This window comes from Balaenoptera borealis (assembly GCF_965194805.1).
Source record: "Balaenoptera borealis genome assembly, chromosome: 8".
Taxonomy (NCBI): Eukaryota; Metazoa; Chordata; class Mammalia; order Artiodactyla; family Balaenopteridae; genus Balaenoptera; species Balaenoptera borealis.
This window is the reverse complement of record NC_138865.1, coordinates 121,055,056-121,078,924: the sequence shown is the minus strand read 5'-3', so window position 1 is coordinate 121,078,924 and position 23,869 is coordinate 121,055,056. Positions and strand designations below refer to the sequence as shown.

The following is a 23,869-nucleotide window of genomic DNA, read 5'->3' as shown; positions in this document are numbered from 1 at the left end:
CGCGGGACCGCGGCTCACCCCGCCCTCTAGTGGCCGCCTCGCGGGACCGCGGCTCACCCCGCCCTCTAGTGGCCGCCTCGCGGTACCGCCGGGCAACCCAGGCAGCAGGTTTGGGCCTCGCAGGGGTGGGCGGCCCTGGCGTGAGCAGAATGCCAGGGTGGCCGCCACTCCTGGCCAGACGTGGAGCCCTCTTTGCTGGGAGACCCTCCCCAGGCTTTGTGGCCCAGGCACGCCTGCTCGGGGTCCAGCGGCCGAGTCCAGGCAGGAGTTGGCAGGGGTAGGAAGACCGGGGAGGGACGGTCATCCGCTTGGCTGCCACCGGCCAGGGCAGCTCGGGCCACTCCCGGGGACTGTCAGTGCTGGGGTGGGACCCAGGGCCGGGCTGGGACAGTGGGCTGGGCCCTGCCAGCTCAAACCGGGCCTGGCAGCCAGGGCTGGCTCTGCCCCACGCAGGGAAACCCTTGGCGCTTGCTGACTCCCAGCTGGGCCTGGGCCGGACACGCTCAGACCACCCGGCCTTTCTTGTTCCTGAGAGCGACAGTGATCTTGAGAACCTCCCAGAAGGGGTGAAGGTGTGGGCGCTCTCGGTCTCTCTGCCTTATTCCTGCTGCACCCCAAGTCCCTAAAGCGGCACCCAGCACATAGCAGGCGCTAAATAAACACATGCTGGGCGGCCAGGTGAGTGCGCCAGGTGGGGTCTTGGGAAGCAAGGCTGCGTTCAGGTGCACGATGTGCTTTAGGGACCAGCACCTGTTGGATGGGGTGGGGAGGCTGCAGGGTTAGGCCAGCTCTGGGCCGGGTCCCCCCCTTCACGGCAAGTGTCTGGGTCTTTACACGCCACTTAGCCCAGCCACCCGGGAGGGCCGTGACCTCACAAGGCCACTCTCTGCGGCTGAGACTGCAGGAGGGGCTGATGGCCCGGCATCTGCTGCCCACTCCCCGAAGCTGGGCAGCTGGTCCTTCCTTGAAGGGGGCCCTCTCCGGGTCCACATGGAAGCCTGATCCTTATGTACTAGAGGAGACGGAGGCTCAGAAGGGGAGGAACCCACCGAGGATGTCCAGGGAGTCCTAGGACATCACCCGGCACTGCTCCCAGTGGATGGGGCTGGGGAGTGCAGCGTGGGAAGGGAGCCCTGCCCCAGGCCCGCCGCTGCACCCCCAAGGGGAGAATCATCACTGACTGGCCTCTCGGAGGAGGAGGAGGTGCCGCTGATGGGAGACCACTTATTTACATCCAGGCTCCTCAGAAATATTTTGTCAACACATCACTAAGGACGTCCAGCCTGCAGGGGTCTTGCTCTGGCACCGGGGTCAGCCATTAGAGGGGTGGGCAACTCACAGCATGCTAAGTGGTGCCCCAGAGGAGGTGCAACCGGGGCGGTCTTCCTGAGGGAGGAGGTCCTGCGTTCTAGGGAAAGGGCTGGGTTTGCACAGGCTGCAAGGTCAGGAATTGGTAAGTCAGTGGAGACGCAGTGGATGAAGGGTGCTGGGCACGCAAGTCCTGGCCGATTTGGCTGATAAAGGCCCCATGAGCTGCTTTTGGATCCAGGCAGTTTATTACTGACATAGTGAAAGGATGTGGGCTCCTCGGGCCTTCATCCCACACACGCAAAAAGATGACTTTGGAACAGAAGAGGCCACTGACGCCAACAAGAGCTGGGACACCCCACTGTCGAGGAGCCCCCCCATCGCCCCAGCAGTCAGAGCTATACCTGGCCCCCAAGACAGTCTCTCGGAGTCCATGGGTGGCATCTCCAGTTCTCCCACAGGCTTTCATTTTCTCCTGGAAATCCCCCCTTTGGACTCCATGGGGCCACAACCAGAGCCTTAAGGTATCCTTATCCCTCAGTTTTCTCCACAGGCTACTCTGTGTAAAGTGGAGGCGGGGGAGGGGACCACAGTCTCAGCCACTGCCCTCGAGCTGACAGCTGCCCTTGACTCCAGCCCTGCACACTCAGCTGCCCCTGGCCACCTCCACCTGGAGGTCCCCCTGCGCACCCAGGTCAGCAGGTGCAGGGCTGCGCTCGACCCCCTTCTCAGCAGCACCCCCTCCTCCAGGAGGTGGCACGGCGTGCACCCTGTCACCCAAGCTGGAAGCATTCCTGTCGTTCTTCACTCTGTTCTTGTTTACAGCTGCCCCCCGCCCCGTCAAGGCTCACCTCGCGTCCTCCTGCCACTGTCTTCCCTGCCCCGTTCAGACCCTCACCCCCACGCCACATCACTCCTCTGCAAGCATGTGGGAGCTTTCTGACTTCCTCCTGCCTCCAGACCCCCTCCTGTCCTCCTCCTACCCCCACCTCGCTCGGTCACCACCATCCACACTGCAGCTCCCCACAGCCTCACGACCAAGGCCAGATGCTTCCGTAGAGCTTCTTCTGACCCGGCTCCACTTGCCCCCCGCCCCGTCCTCCCGTCTCCTCCCCTCAGCACCATTCCCTTCCGTTCCAGTGTGCTCCACGGGCTGCCCATCCTATTATTCTCCACTCCTCCTCCTCAGCCCTCACATGCCATTGTGTCCCATAAGCTCCCCTGGTGCTACCCCACCAGGCCCTGCTTGCCCCCATGGTCTCCTGTCTTTTGAGACCGTGTCGGCACCACAGCCAGCACTTGTATCTGCTGCGTGAGAGCGCCCATTCCCAGGCTATATCCTGGTCTCTAGCCTTAATCATGACTATGTTTTCGGGGAGCAGCAGAGGGTCTGGCTCATGGAGGCTAAACTGGACAGAAGGATTTGGGCATGGTCACAATGGTCATAGGAGAAATGAGGTGTGTATAAAATGGTGAAGGCCTGAGATGCTGGGACCACCAGCCTCCGAGAACAGGAACTCTGCCGTATCCATCTCTGCTCAGCAAACGTTCTTGAATGAATGAGATGGGAGAGTGCAGGTCAGTCACCTGGTCTAGGTCTGGCCCAAACTGCAGCGTTCATATTTGTCACCCCACAGAAATGAGTGTACTGAGGCCACAGGTCAGCTCCCTCCCATGTGGGTGCTCACGAGCCCGTCTGAGTTCTGCAGCCTGAGCGCTGGGCCGCACCCTGGAGTCCCTGATAGCGGGAATAGGGGTGGGACGGGAGACCCCGCATTTCTAACAAGCTCCCAGGTGCTGCTGGTCTGGGGACCACACTCAGAGAGACTCTGCTTTAGGGCAATGCAGTCCAAAAGAAACACGACAGCAGCCATAGACAATCTAAAATCTTCTGGTAGCCAGAACTTTAAAAAGGGAAAAGAAACAGGTGAAATCGATTTCAACATACTTTATTTAACCCTATACATCCTATTATTTCCACATGTAGCCAATAGATAAACATTGTTGAGGTATTTTTCATGCTCTTTTCCTCCCAACTGTTCAAGATCCGGTGTGTACTTTACACTAAGAGCCCGTCTCAAAACGGACTCGCAAGCTCCCGGCTCCCGCGTGGCTGCCGGCCCGCACCGCAAAGCGCGCGCAGGTGCGGGACGAAGGAAGCGGCCCGAGAACTACACCTCCCGGCACGCTCCGGGGGCGCGTCCAGTGACGCACTTCCGGCGCGGCGGCGCCGCCAGAGGCGCGGCCGCCGGAAAACCACATTTCCCGGCATGCTCTGGGCGCACCCTGTGACGCACTTCCTGCGCGGCGGCGACAGCGCGCCCCCGGCGGCTAGGCGGCGGGGCGCAGCGACGGCTCGGGTCGCGGCGAGTGGCGGGCGGCCGGCCGACGGGAGCCGGGGCGGGGCGGCGGCGGCGGCCAGCGAGGGAGCGCGCGGGCGGCCTGGCCCCGCCCCCGGCCCGCCCCGGTGACCTTCAGGGCCCGGGCGGCGGGCGCAGGCCCCGGCGGCGGCGACGGCGGCGCGATGTTCGTGCAGGAGGAGAAGATCTTCGCGGGCAAGGTGCTGCGGCTGCACGTCTGCGCGTCCGACGGCGCCGAGTGGCTGGAGGAGGCGACCGAGGACACCTCGGTGGAGAAGCTGAAGGAGCGCTGCCTCAAGCACGTAAGGCCGGCCGCGGCTCCAGGCCTTCCCCTCCCTCCGCCCCTTTTCCCGGCCGCCCCCGACACCCTCTGGACGCGCCTCCGCGAGCCGGGTCCCAGGCTGGGCGCTTTACCCTCTCCCCTCTGGTTTAACTCCGACGACAGCCCGGGCGGCGGGGCGCTTCGGGAGCGCAGGCTGGGAGAGGCGAAGTCGCCGCCGGAGCGAGGCCTCTAGCGTTTCCAGCATCCGCGCTTGCTGCCGCGGTGCGGTTCCCGGAGCTGGGAATTAGTGCCCGAGGACGTAGGGACCCACGGGAGAGGTGCCTTCTCCTGACCTACGGAGCCGGCTGCTTGGAGCTGCTTCCTGGGGCTGGCATGGGGGCCGGGGCCTGGCCCTGGCCACTGGTGCCCCGTGGCTGGAATCACTTAAAACAGTGAGGCCGCGGGACTCGTCCCTGCGCCCCTGCTTCCCAGCGGCCTTTACAGCGATTGCGTGGGTAGGTCCGGGAGAAGGGGCTTCTCGCCGAGAGGGCCACTTTCTAAAGTTTGTTCCCACGAAATATTCCTTGTCCGGTTCCTTAGGTTGCTAGTGTTTGGAACTAGTTCTTGGCTTTACCTCTGTAAGCTCCTCGACTCCGTAAGGCAGGCCAAGACATCTATCTAACTGGCTGCCTAAGGAAACTCGATCCTTTGCACCATCTAGTGTCTCCATGTCAGAATTTAGGACAAAGAGGCCACAGCCTCTTGGTGTGCATTCCATGTGATAAGTGATGTATCTATTAGTGGGGTCTCCAAGGATAAACTTAGAGTTACTGTTCTAGTGGCTGCCTATAAAATACTGTTGGGTCCCTCTTGGGAGTATGGTTCTGTGGAGTTGTTCTGTAACCGTCAGACGACAGGCCAGGGAGCGTTCTGGTTGCCAGTCCCCTTCTGGAACACGCTGGATGTGAATAACGGTCTCGGTCTCACAAAAGGGGGGGAGGGGGATCCAGGCTCACACACTTGGCTGCTTTCTTCTTTTACTTCTGAGCCAGTCAGGTGATTTCACCATCTAGAAAACCACCACGACAGCAGTAAGCTGCAAGGCTGGGAGCTCCATAAGCATGCAGGTTCTTAGAGCCAGGCTCGTTGCTTGTCCAGTACATTTTTTAAAAACCTCCCTGAGATGCTGTGTCTCACCCACTCAGGACGGAAGCTCCTTGAGGGCTGGATTTGTATTCACACGCCCAGGGCCAGACTCTTGGTGGGCCCATAACAGACGTGTGGATTAGTACCAGCACACTGCTGAGATACTGCGGGTTCCGTTCCAGACCGCCACAACAAAGCGGCCAGCACAATAAAGCTAATCGCACGAATTTTTTGATTTCCCAGTGCATATAAAAGTTATGTTTACACTATAGTCTGTTATGTGTGCAATAGCATTATGTCTAAAAAAGCAATGTACATACCTTAATTAAAAAATAATGCCATTGGAAAAATGGCACCAATTGACTTGTTCAACACAAGGTTGCCACAAACCGGTAGTTTGTAGAAAACACAGTATCTGTGAAACGAAATAAAGCAAGGCACAATAAAACGAGGCGTTCCTGTAAACGGAAATAGATTGTCAATCCAGAGGTGCATGGCCATGGCATGTCACCTGCTGAGTCAGGCCAGGAGAAGCGAGTCGATAAATTGGTGTGGCGCTGAGTTAAACTCACTGATGGTGAGGATTGGCGTAACTATCCTAACGTTGTCTTATGGAGGGGAACGAAGTGAGAACTCTTTGATTCACGGACACTCGCCGAGGAGTTTCAGGAGCACTCAGGGTTAACGAGGCAGCCGGTTTCCATATGGTGCTAATTATTATGTTCCTGATAACTGGTTATTCCCGTCGCTGTTGGGATGTATCGCTCGGGATGTTTTCTGGCATTGCCCTGCTTTGACCTGAGATTTTATCTACTCTGCAATCTCTCCAGGTACGGAGACCCGAGCAGCAGGGGAGTTTCACAACCAAAGAGCCGACATAAATTATGGGACTCAGAGCTGAGCTGTCAGAAAGTACTCCCACCTCCGTGCCCATCCCATTCTGCGGGCAGCGTTCGCTGCCTCATGAGCCAATCAGCAGGCATCAGTTAGGAAAGAGAGTTCTCAAGTTGTGGACTTGAATGTCACCCTGGAAACCAGTCCCTGAATGGTGTCGCTGCTTCGCTTCTGTTCCTCCTTCCCGGTTTTCCCCTGGTGCCTTCTTTTTTCCTTCCTCTTTCCCCTCTACCTTGAGGGGACACTGGGGGTTTCTTCCCCCCACAGTACTCCTGGGAGTCTTATTATTTTTTATACTCTTTTATTACGTATATATGTTTAATTAATAAAGTTGCTTTATTATTGAGGTTTATTATCATAACTCTTACAGAAAGGGATCGCTATTGTAGCCTTTCCCTTCTTGGTATTATAGAGGTTGGGACCACCATGGTGGAGAAAGGGGCAAAGTAAACCATCTTGTGTAACAGGAGGTTCATGATTTTAAGGGAGTTACCTCTGCGACGTGGTAGGCGTTTTCTGTGTGTGGTAAACCTGCGTGAAGTTGCCAGTACGTAGCCTGCTAGTATGGCTGTTAACGTTTCTTAGATCACATGAAGGTGTATCTTCAAATGACACGTGACATCAAGGGTAAGAGAAACTAGTCTCCGCTCTTGTGGGGAGGAAGCGCTTCACTGGGTGTCAGAGCCTCCCCCCTCCAGCGATGGGCTCTGCTGGGGCTTTTTTGCTGTCACAGCCCAGCTTGCTCCATTGCTTCTGCTGAGAACAAAGAATGAAGTAATCATGCATAGTACGGGTGACTCATGCTTATGTTTTGTTCCTGGCGCCTGTTGACGCGCTGCAGAGTACAGTTTTTTTCAGGAACCAGCATGAGGATTATTTTGGAAAATTGTGTTTCATAGACTGTATTAGGAACTTGGCAGATCAGCTAGCCTGCAAGTTTTAGAATTAGAAGCAGCACACCCAGTACTTCTGGGAGCAGAGCCATTGTGAGATTCCAGGGAGGGGGGCGTTGTCTGTCATAAATGGTCAGAGTGTGTCCTACTATTGGCTGGATTCCACTTTTGTGTCCCCCCACCCCCGCCCCAGTTTTGTGTGCATCTGTGACAGCCCTGAAGCCCTTACGATCTGTTTTTCCTGTTTTCAGTGTTAGATTGCTGAAAACTCCAGTTGCTCGTAAAACGCCAGTGTTGAGAGGTGAAGTACAGGCTTAGCTTCTCTCTTTGGGTGAGCAGTGACGTGTGCAGGGTACCTTTGGTGGCAGAGGGAGGTGGTAAGGCGGCCCCGCTTAACTGAGGAAGGCTGTGAGGACCCTGGCACCGGGACCCTGGGGTGGGCATGTCCCCAGTGTCACAGCGGCCTCCCTCCAGCGTGGACTTCAGCATCACCCCCTCAACGTGTGTTCTGGGGTTTGTGGGCCGCTGATCAGTGGGACACAACCACATGCCAGGTGACCCCCTTCGGGCTCCCAGGAGGGGCCCCGCCAGCCACATCTGTAGCTTGCTTTGGGGCCTCTGTGGCCGTCGCTTGGTGAGCTGGGGGCCGAGTCGAGGCTAGTCGTGTCTCCTCGGGGTTTTGTGGGTGTTTAAGCGGTCAGGCCCCTACTTCTTGCTCCCGGGGACCGGCTTCCTCTCTGCTGTGTCTCTCGGCTGCCTCTCGTTTACCTTGGAAGGAGGGAAACAAGTGCACAAATCATACTTAAATCTTTAGGTTCTTGGGAAACGACGGCCCTGCTATTTTCACTTTTAAATCACTCTCCAGATCTTTCTAGACTAAGGAAGCAATTCGGGTAGCCAGTAATGACCAGCAGGGCGTTCTGTGTCAGAGCCGTGAGCCTGTTTGGAAGCACTTGGCGGGTCGGTGGCCGGGTGCTGCCCTCGGGGACCAGGTGCTGTGGCGTTTCCTTTGGCTTCCACCGTTGCCAGGGATTCTCTGGTTTCATCTCTGCTTTAATTTCTTAGCTAGTAATAAAACCAGTAAGTCCTTGGTGCGGCTTCGGGTGTCAGGTCCTGTGTTATTACTATCATGATTTGTTTTGATCTGCTGTTTTGAAGCGACGTCTATGGTTGTTTCCTCCAGTGCGCTCATGGGAGCTTAGAAGACCCCAAGAGTGTGACCCATCACAAATTAGTACACGCCGCTTCGGAGAGGGTGCTGAGTGACACCAAGACACTCCTGGAGGAGAACGTCCAGGACGAAGGTAAGGGCATCTCGCGGGCCGGGGGTGGGCACGGGTGCAGCGCCCTCAGAGAGGACGTCCCGAGTGGGGCTGAGCAGGGAGACGCGTCCGTGACACGGTTCCATTTTCCTTTATTGAGAGAAAGTGTGCGCCCTGGAATAAAACAGCAGACGCTGAGGCTGAGCGAGCAGCGCGCATCTGGGAAACCAAATTGAACTTTGTTATTAATTCTGTTTCCAAGCAAAACCAAGGTCCCCAGAGCTGCTGCAGGCTTTATTTTGGGGGCTGGAAAGTACAACCGTGGCGGTTGTTTCAGACATCTGGGAAGATGCTCTTAACGTACACACAGCCATTTATTCACTCAGAGGCTTGTGTGTGGAGGCGCTTGGGGAGAAAACTTTGGTTTTCTTGTCTTTTAAAGCACGATTTTAATTGTGGGATTCCCTTAAGTAGTCTGTTTTGGAAATGCTGGAATATCGTTTGCAGACCTCCATAGCGTCTGGTTGGCAAGCCCAGAGCCGGCTGGGCGCCGACCACATTGTGCACTGTGGCCTAACCACAGCCCAGGTGCTTAGCTCTGAGGGTGAGACCAGGCGCTCCGACCTCACAGACTTTCAAAACAAAAAAGCCCTTAGAACGAGAATGCTGGTCCCCTCTGGTGACCCTCAGCCAGGTTCTTGCGAGGCCTGAGCCTGTAGGTGAGCAGGGGCGGCGGACGTGGGAGCCGAAGGAAGGATGGGGCTTGTGTGGATACTCCGTGGAAGAGGAGCCCGGAGGGAACCCCTGCTTTTCGGTCCTTGGGTCGCCTGCCACCCTTTTGCCACTTTATGGATGTAAAATAATAACCAGCACGGTGGACTTTTTTTTCCTAGATGTCTTATTGCTGATCAAAAAGCGTGTTCCAGCCCCGCTCCCCAAGATGGCTGATGTCTCAGCAGAAGAAAAGGTAAGTTTCAGAGTTTGGAAGTGGATATCTCTGTGAGGGGAGGTCTCCCACATTGAAGACTTGAAAAGAAACATCTGTACGCTGGTTGTCTGTGGACCCTGCCGGTCCCGTGGTCACAGGAGGTATGGTCATGGGGGTTTTCTGTTGTGGCCGGTTGGCCAGTTGACCGACGCCTTTCCTGGTGGCTGGTCTGATGACCGGCTGTGCTTTCGGTGCTGCAGAGAGGAGATTGCGGCACGTTCTCGGGGTCGGGTTTAATCTTGAGCTCCCGTCCCTCCTCTCCTCAAGCAAGTCCTGACAGAAGGAAGTTAGGAAGTCGCTAAAGACCACCCACAAAACAAGGAATACGGATGCAGGGGCGGCAGCAAAGGCGCCCGGGAGCACCGGCCTTCGCGGAGTCAGTCCTTGGAGTTGCCACTTGGCTGAGTCTTCCCTCTGGTGCAGGCGCCCTGGGGAGACCGTGCCGGTCGTTACCTGTGTGGTGGCCGCCCTGGAAGCTCACTCCTCAGAAAGCCTGGTTTAGGAGGCTCATCTGTACGTGGAAGATGTACTCTTGTCAACAGGCCTTTTCCTGCCCTGGGGCCAGGTGCCCGGCCTTTTCCTGCCCTGGGGCCAGGTGCCCGGCCTTTTCCTGCCCTGGGGCCAGGTGCCCGGGACAGAGCAGTGCCGCGCTGGGGGGCAGCCTCGTCAACGCCCGTCTTTCCTTGGCTCCAGGGGTAGAGTTTCTTACTTACGCTTCAAAACGCTCGGGAGCCTTCACCCCAGAGAAAGCAGGCCAGACTCTGGGCCGGGCCCCGGGCCTGGTGGTGGAGCGAGCTATTTTGGGTCTCCTGTGGGACAGGCGGCCGGGAGGAGGCCCTTCTTATCTGCAGCCACACCTGCCTCGGCATGGCAGGCTGCGGGCACGGCTGCGGGCACGGCTGCTCACTCCGTCGGGGCCTGCCCCTGAGTCAGCCCTGTTTCCCAGAACTGCTGGGTGGATCCAGTTCTCGGGTTACCGTTTTGGTCGTTGGCAACTATGTGAACCTTGGTGACTGAGTGAACAGCGGGTTCCCATCACCCCCACGGCTCTGGGTAACTTGCAGGGCTGTGGCCCTCACCTTTTTTTCTGTGCGTATTTGTAAAATGTAATATTGTAAAATGTTAATGTCCGTTTTGTGAATTATTATTAATTTTTAAAGTCAAAGTAGCACGTGCATTTAGAACGTCAAATAATACTACAGATATTCTAATAAGAGTCGGTAGCCTCCTGTCCGTCCTGAGTCACGCACTCGAAAGGCAGCCCCTCGTAATTCTTTAGGCTGTGATTCTCTTTCTGATTTCTAAACAACACGTCTTATTGTTATTTCTTGGATTCTCCACTTCAGGCGCTATTGGCTGCTTCTTGGTGGTCTGGGTAGCCCCTCCCCCAGCCTCCCCCCAGCTCTTCCCACGAGCGTCAGATCATAACGTTGGTCAAAGATTCAATCCCTGTTGTTGTTGCTATTATGTAAGTGTTGCTTTCTGCAGTGAGCAGCTTGCTAAGGTTAACTGTCTTTTTTTTATGTAGAGTTTTGTTTTTCCTGGAGTCAGTAATTGCTTCCTTGTTTTGTTCTCTGTAGGCTTATCACTGATATTTCAGATTCTGCACCAAAATTGATAAACCCCTCTGAAAACAGGGTCACAAGTGTGAGGCTATCTGCCGCTCCCCCTTCCTGGGAGATGCCCCTCAGATCCTTCCGTCCGTCCACCGCATCAGTTGTGCAGCCCAGGCTGGCCCGCCTCCCTCTGTGCTGGTCCTCCTGCGCCCCCCGTGTCTGCATGTTCCCTCACCGCGGGCCTGCCGGCTCGAGCAGCCCCAGGTGGTGCACTGCTCACTGGGTCCATGGCGGGTGGGCTCAGCTGGGCCCTGAGCTTGGGAGTTGTTGTCAGGTCTGCCTCCCTCTCTGGAGGCTCTGGGGAGGCTCTGCCTCCAGCTCTTTCAGGTGTTTGGCGGAATCCAGTTACTGCGGTTTGGAGGGCTGGGGTCCTGTTTTCCTGCTGGCTGTGAGCCGGCGCCACCCTTGGCTCCTGGAGGGCGTCTTCAGAGCCAGCCGCGGGAGGTCTCATGCGTTGGATCCCTCTTGCTTTGAATCTCGATGGCCAGAGTTAGCCCCGTCCTGATGAAGGGCTCGCCTGATTAGGTCAGGCCCACCGAGGGTCACGTCCCAAGTCACTGTGCCCTGTGATGTGACCTAACCCCAGCGTGAAACCCACCCGCTCGCAGGCCCAGGGCCGTGCAGCCGTGGTTGCCAGGAGCAGGGTCACGGGGTGCCTTGGAGCCGTCTTCGCCTTGTGCCTGCTGTGGGGTTGAGTGTCTTGCTCTTGACGTGTTCTTGGCTTGGTGGGGCCAGACCCCCTCTAGCATCGAGGAAGAGGAGGGGGTCTGGAGGCCCTGCGTCCAGCGTTCGGTGGCTGCTGAGCGAGCGCCAGCCTATGCGTGGTGGAGGACTTGGCCCTGTCTCCCAGGTGTCTGTGTGGCGAGTGGGAGCCGGTCAGCTCTACTTTTCCTTCCTCTGTGCGTGGTCTGTTTTCTCTTTCCTGATTCCATCTGGAATTTTTAGGATCTCCTGGTAACTCTTCAGAGGTCTGAAATTTCATGGTTCGCTTTGATGCACGTCTTTCCCCGTTCACTGTGCCTGGCACTTGGAAGCTGGAGTTTCTGGAAGTTTTCTGGATTGTTTTGGTTAATTTCCTCCCCTCGTTTTGTCTTTTCTCTTTCTGGACCTCCTGTTGGATGCTGGACCCGCTTTCTGAGAGCTTTTTAAATTTTCCAAGTAGACTCTTGCTCTCAGATGACCCCCCGCGGCCTCCTGTCACACCGCTGCCCCTCTGAGTGCTGCGTCACAGCGCGCTGTCTCTTCAGGCGCCTCTCTTTCCTGTCCGCCTCCTTTCTTCACCCTCTTTTACTTCTCCTGCTTCTGTTTTGGTCTCTGTCGTTCACGTCGCAGGCTTTCCTCACGTCCCCGCCAGAGGCCCTGGGAGCTCACTGGCTGCTCAGTGCCTGGCGGGTCGTGCCCGCCCACCTGCAGCTGCCCCTCCTGCCCAGCGTCCTGGGAGCCGAGTGGCGTGGGGCTGGGCTTGGCGTCAGGGTTAGGACAGCGCCTCTGCCCCCTGGGCCCCCTGGCTTGGGCTTCTCGGCTCCTGCAGCTCGCTCCCCCTCCCTGCCCCACCCCCTCCGGCGTGGCCCTCGGGCCCCGGGGTCGCCCAGGCCATCCTCCACGCCCTCCGTCTCTACTGCCAGAGCTCTCCTCATCCCTCCAGCTGTTTGCCGTCCTCTGAGAACTCGGTGCTGTCTCTCCCAGTTTTATTTCCTTTATTCTTTTTGTTTCTGCCATCTCTGTTCCTTCGCCGTCGCATGCGGGGGTTCCAGAAGGAGCAAAGGTGAGTGCGTGTTTCCGGCCAGTCTGCGCGGTCCTCTGCGGTCACCCTTCCAGCCGTCACTCCCATGTGATGGTCATTCTGTGGCCGCAGGAGGCAGTGTCTGTCTTCCCTGTGTCCCACACGGCCACACTCCAGCGCCAGCAGGCCGCGATTGTGTCCACTGTCCCTGAGGCCATGCACAGAACCCTCCAGAAGCCTCCCTGCTCATCAAGGGGTGTATGGCTCCAGCTCCCAAGGACACTCATTCTTTCCCTGGTTAGAGCTATTTATTCAGCAAACATAGTTTTGCCTTTTGTTGCCCTTTACTCCTTTCCGACTTTCCAATTACTTTTCTGTGTTAGAAAAAACAAGAGCAGAAAGCCCCGGATAGAGATGCTATCTTCCGAGCCACCGCCAACCTGCCCTCCTACAACATGGACCGGGCCGTGGTGCAGACCAACATGAGAGACGTGAGTGCCCGCGGGGCCTGCGGCCACCGCCTGGGAGCCTTTGCCACCGCGTGGGGCTGCGGGAGTTCCTGGAAGCCCCTGGGGAGCTGGGCAAAGGGGACACAGGAACTCTGTGCACTGTTTTGGAGCTTCTTGTAAACAAATGAATTCAAAATAAAAAGTTTGAAAAGACGTAGAAAGGCAGGACTGAAAGGATAGATACTATGGGAAAAATGTTAGTTTTGTCCTAAATTTGGTAAAAAGCTTTCAGAAAGAAATCTGACTCTTGTTTATCTTGGATTGGAAAGTTCTAAGTTAACAAAGCTGAGTGCTCCTGAGTGAGGGCTGGGCGGCAGTGGGGGACGGCCACCCCCGGGACTGAGGGCCAGTTGAACGTCTCCGCCTCAAGCCGGTTCGGTTCAGGAACACGCCTCTCCAGGATCTCTTCCAGAGAGTTCCTTGTTGATCAGGGCATTGGAACCCGGGAACCCGGGGGCACTTGTCTCTTCCCAGCCTGTGTGTGTGTCTCTCACGATGGCCGAGACTTATGGGGGTGGGGGGAGGGGGCTGGCGGGGGGGGGTTCTAATGACATTCCCAGCAGCCCCCCTTTTTGAGAAGATGAATCGGCTGCAGGTGAAAATTAGAGACCTGCGTCTGCGGAGCCCGTCTGTAGAATCAGTCACTTTTCTTCAGTGAAGCCAAAGGAGGGCCCTCAGCTCACTTAGTGACCAGTGGGCCAGACGCCTTCCTCGTGGCCTGGAGGGCTGAGCGACATCACCAGGTGTTTGTGTGTCTGTGTCACCGGCAGGAGGCCGTGTCACAGCCCGTCCGTGCCAGCCAGAGCCTCTCCTTCGCCCTCCTGAGACGCCTCGTTCCTGTTCTCCTCAGTTATCTGGACATCGTGTGGCTCACAGATTTGGAATTTTAGGACAGGGCATGTCATCTCAGATCCAAGTAGCTTTGTTGGGCATCTTTTCCTCTCTCTGCAGTTCCAGACGGAGCTCCGGAAAATCTTGGTGACTCTCATCGAGGTGGCACAGAAGTTGCTGGCGCTGAACCCGGACGCGGTGGAATTATTTAAGAAGGCAAACGGTAGGAGCAAGCCCCAGGGTGGACGCTTACCCTCGGCCGTTCCTTGCACCTGGAAAGGGCCAATAGGTGGAGGCTTGGTGAGCCGCTCTCACCGCCGTCCCATGTTCATGCAGGCGAGAGCTGATGGTCCTCTCTTGGGTTTTCTGAGCTGTGAGGGATTTGCCACAAACGCCTGGTGCTCAGACGCGGCGGCGGCCCTCCGAGGGGCCCGGGCGAGCACCCCTCACGCGGCCGGGCGCTGCCTGAGGCCCTCACAGTGCTGTGTCTTGCCCGCAGCCATGCTGGACGAGGATGAGGACGACCGCATGGACGAGGCGGCCCTGCGGCAGCTCACGGAGATGGGCTTTCCCGAGAGCAGAGCCGTGAAGGCCCTGCGGCTGAACCAGTACGTCCTCGCTCGCCAGACGCGGCAGGCTTGGTCTCATGGGGTCCCCCGTGGGACCCAGACCCTTTGATTGAATTGTTTCCAGTGTGTGTGAGTGTTTAAAGAGGACCTGAAATGCACGTCCCGGAAGTAACTTGACTGGGCATCTCCAGGTGTGTCGGGGCAGTTGGAAATCAACCACTTATTGGGAATGTGACGTATGATGATGGTTCTGTGCGTTTCACTGGGCTGTTGTTTTATGGGAACGCAAATCGAAGCCTGTTCACAGCAGGGCCGTGGACAACTCTAGAAGTGTACGTGGTGGTGTCCTCAATAGTCTCCTGTAGTTTCTTTTTTTTTTTTTTTTTAGTTTTTTTAAATTTATTTATTATTTTGGCTGTGTTGGGTCTTCGTTTCTGTGCGAGGGCTTTCTCTAGTTGCGGCGAGTAGGGGCCACTCTTCATCGCGGTGCGCGGGCCTCTCACTGTCGCGGCCTCTCTTGTTGCGGAGCACAAGCTCCAGGCGCGCAGGCTCAGTAGTTGTGGCTCACGGGTCTAGTTGCTCCGCGGCATGTGGGATCTTCCCAGACCAGGGCTCGAACCCGTGTCCCCTGCATTGGCAGGCAGATTCTCAACCACTGCGCCACCAGGGAAGCCCTCCTGTAGTCTCTTGTTTCTAGTTACTTGCCCTTCATTTATGTTCAGATCTGAAATAAATCATCTGTAACTGACGGATGGTCAGTGGGGCTATGTTCTTTTTTGCTTTGGACCCAAACTCTCGTGTGTACTTCCCAGGTTTGGTTTCCTTTACTTTGCCCGCGGGTTTCCGGGCCCTCAGGGCAGTTTGGGGCAGGGCCAGAGCTCCAGACATGCTAGATTCTCATTACAGGGGTCGGCAGCTCGTGCTAGGGAAGCCGTGAAGTCGGAGAGGCTTTTCTTGGGGAAACAAAGGCCCTGGTTCCCTGGCCTGGGGGTGCTGCACAGAGCCCGTCTTACCTTGCAGCATGTCGGTGCCCCAGGCCATGGAGTGGCTAATCGAGCACGCGGAAGACCCCGCCATAGACACGCCGCTTCCAGGCCCGGCCTTGCAGGGAGAGGCGGGCGCCGAGGCCGCCCCCGCCGCTGCCGCCGGGACCAGCGCGGAGGACGAGGAGGCCAGAGACGAGCTGACGGAGATCTTCAAGAAGATCCGGAGGAAAAGGGAGTTCCGCGCAGACGCCCGGGTACGTGTTGACGGGCCTGGGTCGGGCAGGTGGAGGTGCTGGTTCTCCCGAGGCTGCGTCGTGCAGAGGAAACTGCGGCCGCGTTGGCGACCGCAGGCTGAGCCGCCGGCCCTGTAGGAAGCGAGGCCGGGGGAGGAGTCTGCAGACAGGCCTGGGGCCCCTTGAGTCCCCGGGTTCAGCTTGAAGTTTTCCTCACTGGCATCCAGGTGGCTGTGTGTTCCTCCGAACGGTTAGTGCACACACCTGTCATCTTCTGAAAAACTCACGATCGGGTCCTGTCCGTATTATAAGTGTCCTCGAGCCGAGGGCTTGGTCGGGGGTGCTGCCCAGAGACTGGAGGGCCACCTGCCCACCTCGTGGGACGGCCTTGTGAGCAGGGAGGCTGGTCAGGCTTCCGGCCGCCAGGTAACCCGGCGTCTGTGGGGTTCAAGGGCCCGGGGTCGCGATGCCCCTGGCTGTACTTGGCCAGCTGACCTTAGTGTGCATCTTTACGGCCACCTCTTCACTGTCACCTCACGTTTGATACTTTTGCGTCTCCCTGTTCTTTCTCACTGTTCTCTTCTTTCGTTAGGGTTTAATTTTAATTTAACCTTCTTGGCTGTTTTTCATGTTTTGAGGATGTTCTGTGTTTTTTTCAGATCGTAGCTCTGTCAGCTCCAGGCGTTAGGGCTCCGGTTCCTCGTGTCCTCCTGATTCTGCCTGTGGCCTGGTTTTCTCAGGGTGTGATGCCTCATCGTGGGCTCGCCTGTGGGCTTGTGTTTCTGTGGGGCTCCCCAGTGGCCGGGCCGTGGGGTGCCCTCTGTGGTTGATTCAGAGCTTGCTTCTGCGGGGTTGAGCGGGACCTCGAGTCAGGGGCCAGCTTTCGTGCTAATCATCCGGCAGGGCTCCTGGGCCATGCAGAGTGTAACCCGCGGCGCTGGGATGTGGGTCTTCCCCTGCCCCTCTCTCTGGGGAGGCAGACCCTGCTCAGGGTCCTGGTTTGAAGCTCCAGCCCCCGCCCTTGCATGGACCCAAGGTCGGTGTCCTGTGTGTGATGTTAGGCCCCAGCCCCGCCCTGATGAGGCCTGTGCCCCCCATTCCCCCAAGGCACACCCTCTGGGAGGCTAGTTTGTTGTTCCTTTCTTTCTGTTTCTTCGAGATTTTCCCTTTTTGAGTTCTGCTGTGTGTTCAGAGTACCTGTGTCATTTTAGTCCCGAGTTTCTCGGTCCTGAAGGAAGTGTGTCTCGTTGGCGTAGTCTTTGGGGGAGCCCAGCCCAGGCCTGGCACTTGGGCCCCTGTTCGGGAAGGGCAGCCTCTCCGTGGGTGGGTCCTTGTGCTGTCGGGCCCCACGCTTTCTCCTGTGGGGGTCCTGCGTGGGCCTCGTCAGGGCCGCCGCCGGGTAGTTCATGGTCTTGGTCACCGACTTAAAGGCCTTTCCTCCTCTGGGTGTCGTTCTTGACCACCTTAACATGCTCAGTTTCCCAAAAGGGTGTCAAGGCTTGAGGGGCAGGGCCTTTGATCCTGTGCCAGTCAGGGGGATGGGCCGTAAGGATCAAGACGTTCGTTTAGATCCTGGGGAGACTGGATTGGACAGCAGGGCTTGGACTTGGCACCCAAACAGACGTTTTGCTGCCTTGCACCCCCTGCTCCTAACAACCCCCCCCAACACCCCCCCCAGCTGTAGACAGGACAGTGACCGAGCAGAGCCTGTGGGCACAGGGCCCCTCGCCCAGTGCTGGGAAGAAAGGCGGGCGGGGCATCTGGAATCACCCCCAGATGTCCTGGGGCGTCATTTCCTGGGCTGGGACAGAAGTCTGGAGAGAGGATGGTTTTTATTGAAACCAGTGGCAAAGGCCATCCTGTGCTTGGGTTTCAGAGTAGATTCCGGGCGATTTTGTATGACGTTGACATCAAAATACTGCCGCCTGGGGGGCTCTGCTCCTTGTGCTTGCTCGCGGGGCCCTGGAGGTAGGAAGGGGCCCAGGGAGGCTGAGGAAATGGGTGCCAGGCAGGAAGCACTGACTTCAGAACTCGCTGCACACAGTGGGCTCCAGCCGAGCACCCGTCCTGACCCCCCGCAGCTGCTGCTGCTTCTGGTGGGTTCTCCTTCCAGACCGACAGCACAGTGGAAGGGGTGGTGTCCCCGAGGCCAGAGAGCGCCGGGGCCGCACGAGCGTCCACACGCTGACCCGAGGGGCCGGCGGCGTGAGGCCAGCCGACATCCGCGCGCCAGCGGGGGGAAGGTGACGTCAGGGCCTTAAAGGGCGCGGTCCGACCTTCAGAGAATTAAGAGAATCCTTTGAGACGTTGATGAAACCTTTACCTTTTTGTGCAGAGTTGAGCCTTTCAAAGGTTGTAGAATAAAAGTCAAGGATAAAGTGAAGGAATGTGTCGTTATGTGACTCTTGTCCGAAAAGTGTACCCCCCAAACATGGGGCGCTTGGGTCATTGTTCCCTCCGAAAAGCAGCATGTGTTTAACTTGCAGCTTAAATTTTGTTAAATACGTTCAGAATTAATCTTAGTTTCATTTTTTTTTAAAGATAAAGTGTGTCAAAAGTCACTGACATTTTTGTCTCCGCTCAAATGCGAATTGCTGATGTGGCCTTTCTCTGACACGCTCGTCCTGGATGACGAGCCCTCTGGAATAGGCTGCGTGACGTTGTGAAGACATTTCTACCCAGACAGTCACGGGGACACACCTAGAGGGACCTGGGGTGGGAAAGCGAGCCTCTGGCCAAGAGCTGGCGCGCCCTCCACCTCCCGGCTCTGTCCCTCTGTCGTTCAGAAAACCAGGAAGCGTTTCAGTAAAGCTGTAGAGAAACAGAGTCTTGAGAGAGAAAACCCCATGGTGTTGCTTTAAAACACCCCCTGCCAAGGTGCCGCTCGTGAGACGTGGCTCAGGTGGCTCAGCCCCATAGCCGTGCTGCCGGGGCCCCCGTGAGCATGGCACTGAGGCCTGCGGCTTCTCCTCTAGGCCGTCGTTTCCCTGATGGAGATGGGATTCGATGAAAAGGAGGTGATGGACGCCCTCAGAGTGAGCAGCAACCAGCAGAGCGCCGCCGTGAGTACCCGGCGCGCCTCGGTGACGCCGCGTGCGTCCTGAGCACGCGGTGTGCTTGGTCACTTTCCCGCGCAGTCACTTACTTGGCTTTTGAAGTGAAACAGTGGGGTAGATGGTTCAAACAGTATACCATTTTTTACATATTGAGAAAATCCTGGGCTTTGCCTTTCAGAAAAACGTACATGTTCTGTGGGTGACTGTGTTACACCAACGCTAAGATGGTTCCCATCCTGTGCACACGCGCCCATGGCTGATGGAGAGCTGCCTGGGGAGGGGCTGGGGGCGACAGCTTGGTCCACTTGTGGGAATAGAGCCAGTCTGGCCCACAGGAACCAGGGAGGCGAGGTGGGCCTGTGCTTTAGCCGTTCCTGACTCACTGATGGGCCAAGAGGTGCTTGCTCACGCCCAGGGCCGCTTCCCGCGACAGAGCCCAGGTGTGTGGTGCGTGTCTTAACTTCTCCCAACGCTCGGGTGGGTGAAGCTGGCGCCCGGTTCAGGGCCTGGAGAAGCTGCAGCCGTTACCTTGCGCTGCGGCGCCAGGACCTGCCAGGAAAGCCAGGCTGGTGCCTCCTCTCTGCGGCCCGTCCTGACGTGTGTAGCACCCGAGTCCGGGCTGGGCTTGCTTTCCTGTCAAGGCCCCTGACGGTCAGGGCAGCCCTGGGAGCTGCCCAGGAGCCCTGGCTGCAGTGTTTGGGTTGATGGGGTCCGGAGGGCACTAACAGCTGTCGCTCTTGTGTTTGCAGTGCGAGTGGCTGCTGGGAGACCGCAGGCCCTCTCCTGAGGAGCTGGACAAGGGCATCGACCCCGACAGCCCTCTGTTTCAGGCCATCCTGGACAACCCCGTGGTGCAGCTGGGCCTGACCAACCCTAAAATCTTACTAGGTGTGTGCCTTCTTTGCGCTTGTGCAGGGGCGGGACCTGCCTGCCACACAGATGTCACCGGACGATACCACAGCCGCCACGCCCCAGCAGCTGCCCCTGCAGGGTCCCGGGCGGCTGCAGCCCGAGTCACTGTAGGGCCTGGAAATCAGGTTGTGCTCGTGGTGTGACAGCCTCTTGTGCGGCGACTCCATTCAAGGAGTGAAAAACCAGTTAGAGTGGATTATCTAGTCTGGCAGAGTGTAGACGGTGCCCAGCAGCTTAGGGCCGCGTGTGAGAAGCTAGCTGTTGGTTGACTGTAGCTCTTACTCTTTGTAAGCGTTTCTTTGGCACTTGTTTTGACTGTGAGATAGAATATACATACAAAAGCGTACATAATCTTTGTAACTTTGAAGAGTAATAATAAAACTAATAACCGTGTTCCTGCCACGCGACTTCAGCCTAGAGTCCCTGGGGCGCCCCCGCCCCCTGCCGCGGTGACCACGCGAGCGTTTGCCACTCCTCTGCTTCCTCGGCCGTGTTGCCGCAGTGTCTGCGCGCTCCTGTGGCCGCTCCTGTTGCAGGACGGTTTCCGCAGGCCTTGTGCCCCGGGCCGGGCTGGCGGGGCCCAGGCGTGTGTGTGTGTGTTGAGCCTGCTTTCCAGAAAGGGCACCCCCCCCCCCCGCCCCCATCCACAGCAGCTCATGTCCCCTGCTGCTGGCCCCCCTGGATCAGCCGCCCAGGCAGGCACAGGTGCTTCTGCGTGCTTGGCTGTTTCCCTGATCTCTAAGGCCCAGCCCCTTCCAGAAGTTTCAGCCTCTTCTAGGACCTCTGCTGGGAAAGGCCTTCTGCCTGACTTGTGGCTGCTTTCCCTGTTGGATCGTCTTCTTATCACTCAGAAACTTCTTCATGCCTGCCACGCATTCATCCTTTAACAGACATTTAGATGTCAAAGATCATTCGTTGGTTTCTGGCTTCTTTATTTATCACTTTGATGAACAGATGTCCTGTATTTTAATGCAGCTGAATGTGTCGGTTTCATTGATGATGTAAATCTTTAAAGAAAGCCCTCTGATCCCAAGGTCAGGAAGACCTTCACCTTTATCTTTTTCTAGTAGTTTTAAAGTTTCTTATTGAAGTCCGTGATCTACCTGGAGGTGTGTGTGGCATAAAGTAGGGAATTTTTCTCTTTGTACCCACATTCTGTACTTCCGTGATGTGTCTTATCGTGAGTTTATTTTCGTTCTTTGTACCAGGCGCTCGGCAGTCCTTTCCACACCGAAAGCACCTTCCCGCCCTCCTGCTCCTCAGTGACCTCAGGAGATTCATATGTTCTACCTGGGGTCTGTCCAAAGCCTTTTCTAAAGCGATTCTTTTAGTACCTGACCACTGAGTGTGTGATTCGCTGTAGGCTTTTTTTTTTTTTAATTTCTGAAGATATAATTGGTCAGATTAAGGAAGTTCCCCTTTCCCTCCAGTTTAGACGCTAAGAGTTCTTAATCATGGATAGGTGGTCAGTTTTGCTGGATGCTTTTTCCCTATGTATTGAGATTACCGTGTGGTTTTACATCTGCTAAATTGAGTGTTTCTCCCATTTCTAAAACAAACCACACGGAGTGAGTGCCACCCAGTGTGCAGGCTCTGAGTCGGTGACCTGGACAGGACACACACTGGCCCAGAGTGCTGCCCCCTCAGGCCCCAGGTCCCAGGCCTCTTGCAGCCGCCAAGTCCCCAAGTCCCCGCCTGGAGAGAATGACCTGCCTGTGAGGTCACCGGCCTGTGGGCACCCCTGCAGCTACACACTTCTCTCAAGACATTTCCGGTAGGATTTTTAATGACCTTTATCTCTTTAGATGAAGTAAAATAGTCATTATAGAACATTTGGAAAGCACAGAAAAGCTCGAAGGAGTAGAAGTCACCCCTCCCTCATCGGGGGGTTTCCTTCTGGTGGTCCTGCGGGGTCTGGAACAGATGCAGCCACACCGCAGGGCAACTTCATCGTGCTTATTTTCTCATCCCATTTGATGCCTTTTCTCTTGGTGCATGTTTTACTCTTTTAAAAATGAGATTTTAGTGGGTACAGGTGTTTCATTCTATAGATGTGTCACGTTATTTAACAAACACTGTTGCCCTGTTTCTGGTCGTTTAGATTGTTTTTCGTTTTGTTGCTTCTGAACCTACTCCTACTCCACCTGCTCTCTGGGTGCAGCTCCTGTTCCCTAAGGACAGGTACCTGGAAGTCACATGACCCGGTCAGAGAACGCAGACGTTCAAGCTCTCGGTGACGTCTTGACAGCTTACGGGGCCTCTGTCCGGCTGAGATGCCCGCCCTCAACCCCACTCCTCGCACAGGGACCCAGAGGCTCCGTCTGTTCCTTCGAGCACTTTTCTTCCAGCCGTTGGTGTTCTTTCACTTGTCCCCTCTGCACCGTCCATCCGTCGTGTTTCAGCTGCCTTGTTGATCTTAGAGCTTTGTTAACGGCTCTTTATACATTAGGAGCATCCTTGGTCGCATGCCGCACTTTTCATTTTTAATGCATGAGACGTGCAGAAGAAAGTCCTTCCTCAGATAAATCTTCATCTCTGGTTTTTCGTATTTAATGCTTTTTTCATCGTTTTGTGCAGCTCTCTCCTCCTTCTGGAATTACTTTTGCTAAATCCACTGTATATTTCGTTCTCTCAGATGCCACGTCATCTTTCTGGATTCTCTTTCTGATATTTTTAACTGGTTTGCAGAGGATTTTAATCAGGAGGGCTGGGGGGGGACGGTGGGTGTCAGGTCATAAACGTAGCGCAATCAGACTTTCGCGCTGAGCCCTGTGCCCTGAGCGGCTGTGAGCACCTTGAATAAATGCTTCCCGTGAAGCCCGTAAACTGGGACCACTTTCACTGACACGGTGTGACATTGGCGGACGTGACAAGGTCTGGCCTAGAGCCCTGCTTCCCAGACGTGAGGGCGACCGTCCGCCCTGCGGCGCTGGTGAGTCTCCACCAAGTCGGCTGCCGTGTGTCTGGGCTGTAGAGCTGTTTGCTGGGGGCACCTCTGTTTGTGGGCGGACATTTTATGGAAGTGTTCAGAAATTCAAAGTTTTCATTACAAAGAACTGCTCATTTTTAATGTGCTAGCTTTTTTTTTAAGTCATTCCTTAACATTGAACATTCTGATTTTTCCAATTAGGTATTATTAAATTGGCAGCAGTATCCTTATGTAAGTCTTTTCTGCATCTGACTGTTTTGTCAGGGTAGGACTGGAAGTGGAGTTACTGAGTCACAGGCTGTCACTATTTTAAGATTCCCGGTAGCTGGTGCCAAACTGCCTTCCAGAATCGCTGTGCCCGTGAGCGCGCGGGCACGCCGCCCTGCCCTGCCAGCAGCAGTGCCCTGCGTCAGCTCCCTGCGTCAGCTCCCTTGATCCGCAGACTAGACACTGTCGGGTGGCGGCTAGAAGGGGTTTCTGGGCCCCCGGCTATAGAGGGCGTCCCCTTTAGTTCCTGCAGCCGCACGTCTGGGTCTGCGGGGTGCGGTCCCTCAGGCAGCCCCGTCGTGTCCCCGCAGCCTTTGAAGACATGCTCGAGAACCCGCTGAACAGCACCCAGTGGATGAACGACCCCGAGACGGGCCCGGTCGTGCTGCAGATCTCCCGCATTTTCCAGACCCTGAACCGCACGTAGGCCGCGTGCCCCAGCCGCCGGGCCCAGGAGGGCGGCCTCTTACTTCCCAGCCAAGGGCTGCGAAGAGCGGCCAGACCCCGGGGTGCCCCTGGGCTGGGGAGGGGAGGAGGGCGGGCCGGAGGGGGCCCCAGCCTGGGTGTTGGGCGCCCGGCCGCACTCGTGCTTGGATCTTCCTGCTGAAAAACCTCTGTGGCGGCAGCGCGCTCGGCCGTGCCTCTAGCCTCTGACAGTGTTTACAGACAAGGCCGTCACCCCGGGAAGGGGTCACCTCCCTCCAGTGTCCCTCTGGGCTCTTGAAACGCTACTTGAATTGACCTGTAGGCGCTGCTTGTCGAGTCCACGTGTTATTTGGAAGCTGGCATGTGTCAATCCGAAGTGTTCACGTCAAGGGTACTAACTTAAGTAGGAGAATTCGCAGACGACTTTTCTTTAATAAATAAATTCCCCTTTTCCAATTTTCTGTCTCGGTCTTATTTCAGTGCCAGAGAGGAAGCTGCGTGCGTCCTGGTGACGTTCGCACGCTCGACACAGAGCACGCGCACCGCCTCACCCGGGACGCTTGCTGCCGCCCCGCTGACGCTTTCTTGGCAGACTCGCATGTCTGACTTGGAGTCGAGGGCCCGTGCCGTCACCTCGCCGGCCTGCGTTCCCGAGTCTCCGACGGTGGAAGCTGGGCGCCACAGGGACTTGCCCTGCCT

General features: G+C 56.7%; 1 protein-coding gene and 1 long non-coding RNA gene across 4 annotated transcripts; both read left to right on the top strand.

The window, feature by feature from the left end:
* Positions 1-3,661: 3,661 nt before the first annotated feature.
* On the top strand, positions 3,662-23,626 carry UBAC1 (UBA domain containing 1). Of its 3 annotated transcripts, none has more exons than XM_082401804.1 (11): positions 3,662-3,970; positions 8,047-8,167; positions 9,019-9,092; positions 12,836-12,943; positions 13,913-14,015; positions 14,292-14,400; positions 15,382-15,601; positions 18,556-18,642; positions 19,386-19,524; positions 22,679-22,708; positions 23,056-23,626. In XM_082401804.1, exons 1-11 carry the CDS (start codon positions 3,833-3,835, stop codon positions 23,169-23,171), a joined length of 1,245 nt encoding a protein of 414 aa, XP_082257930.1. In that variant the 5' UTR covers positions 3,662-3,832; the 3' UTR covers positions 23,172-23,626. The 3 variants fall into 3 exon arrangements, with proteins under 3 accessions (XP_082257930.1, XP_082257931.1, XP_082257929.1); XM_082401803.1 differs by having other exon boundaries at positions 3,689-3,970; positions 23,033-23,626; XM_082401805.1 differs by lacking the exon at positions 22,679-22,708 and having other exon boundaries at positions 3,666-3,970.
* On the top strand, positions 9,100-12,749 carry LOC309633256. Its single transcript, XR_014247401.1, has 2 exons — positions 9,100-9,647; positions 9,709-12,749. It is a non-coding gene; the product is annotated as an uncharacterized lncRNA (long non-coding RNA).
* Positions 23,627-23,869: the final 243 nt, after the last annotated feature.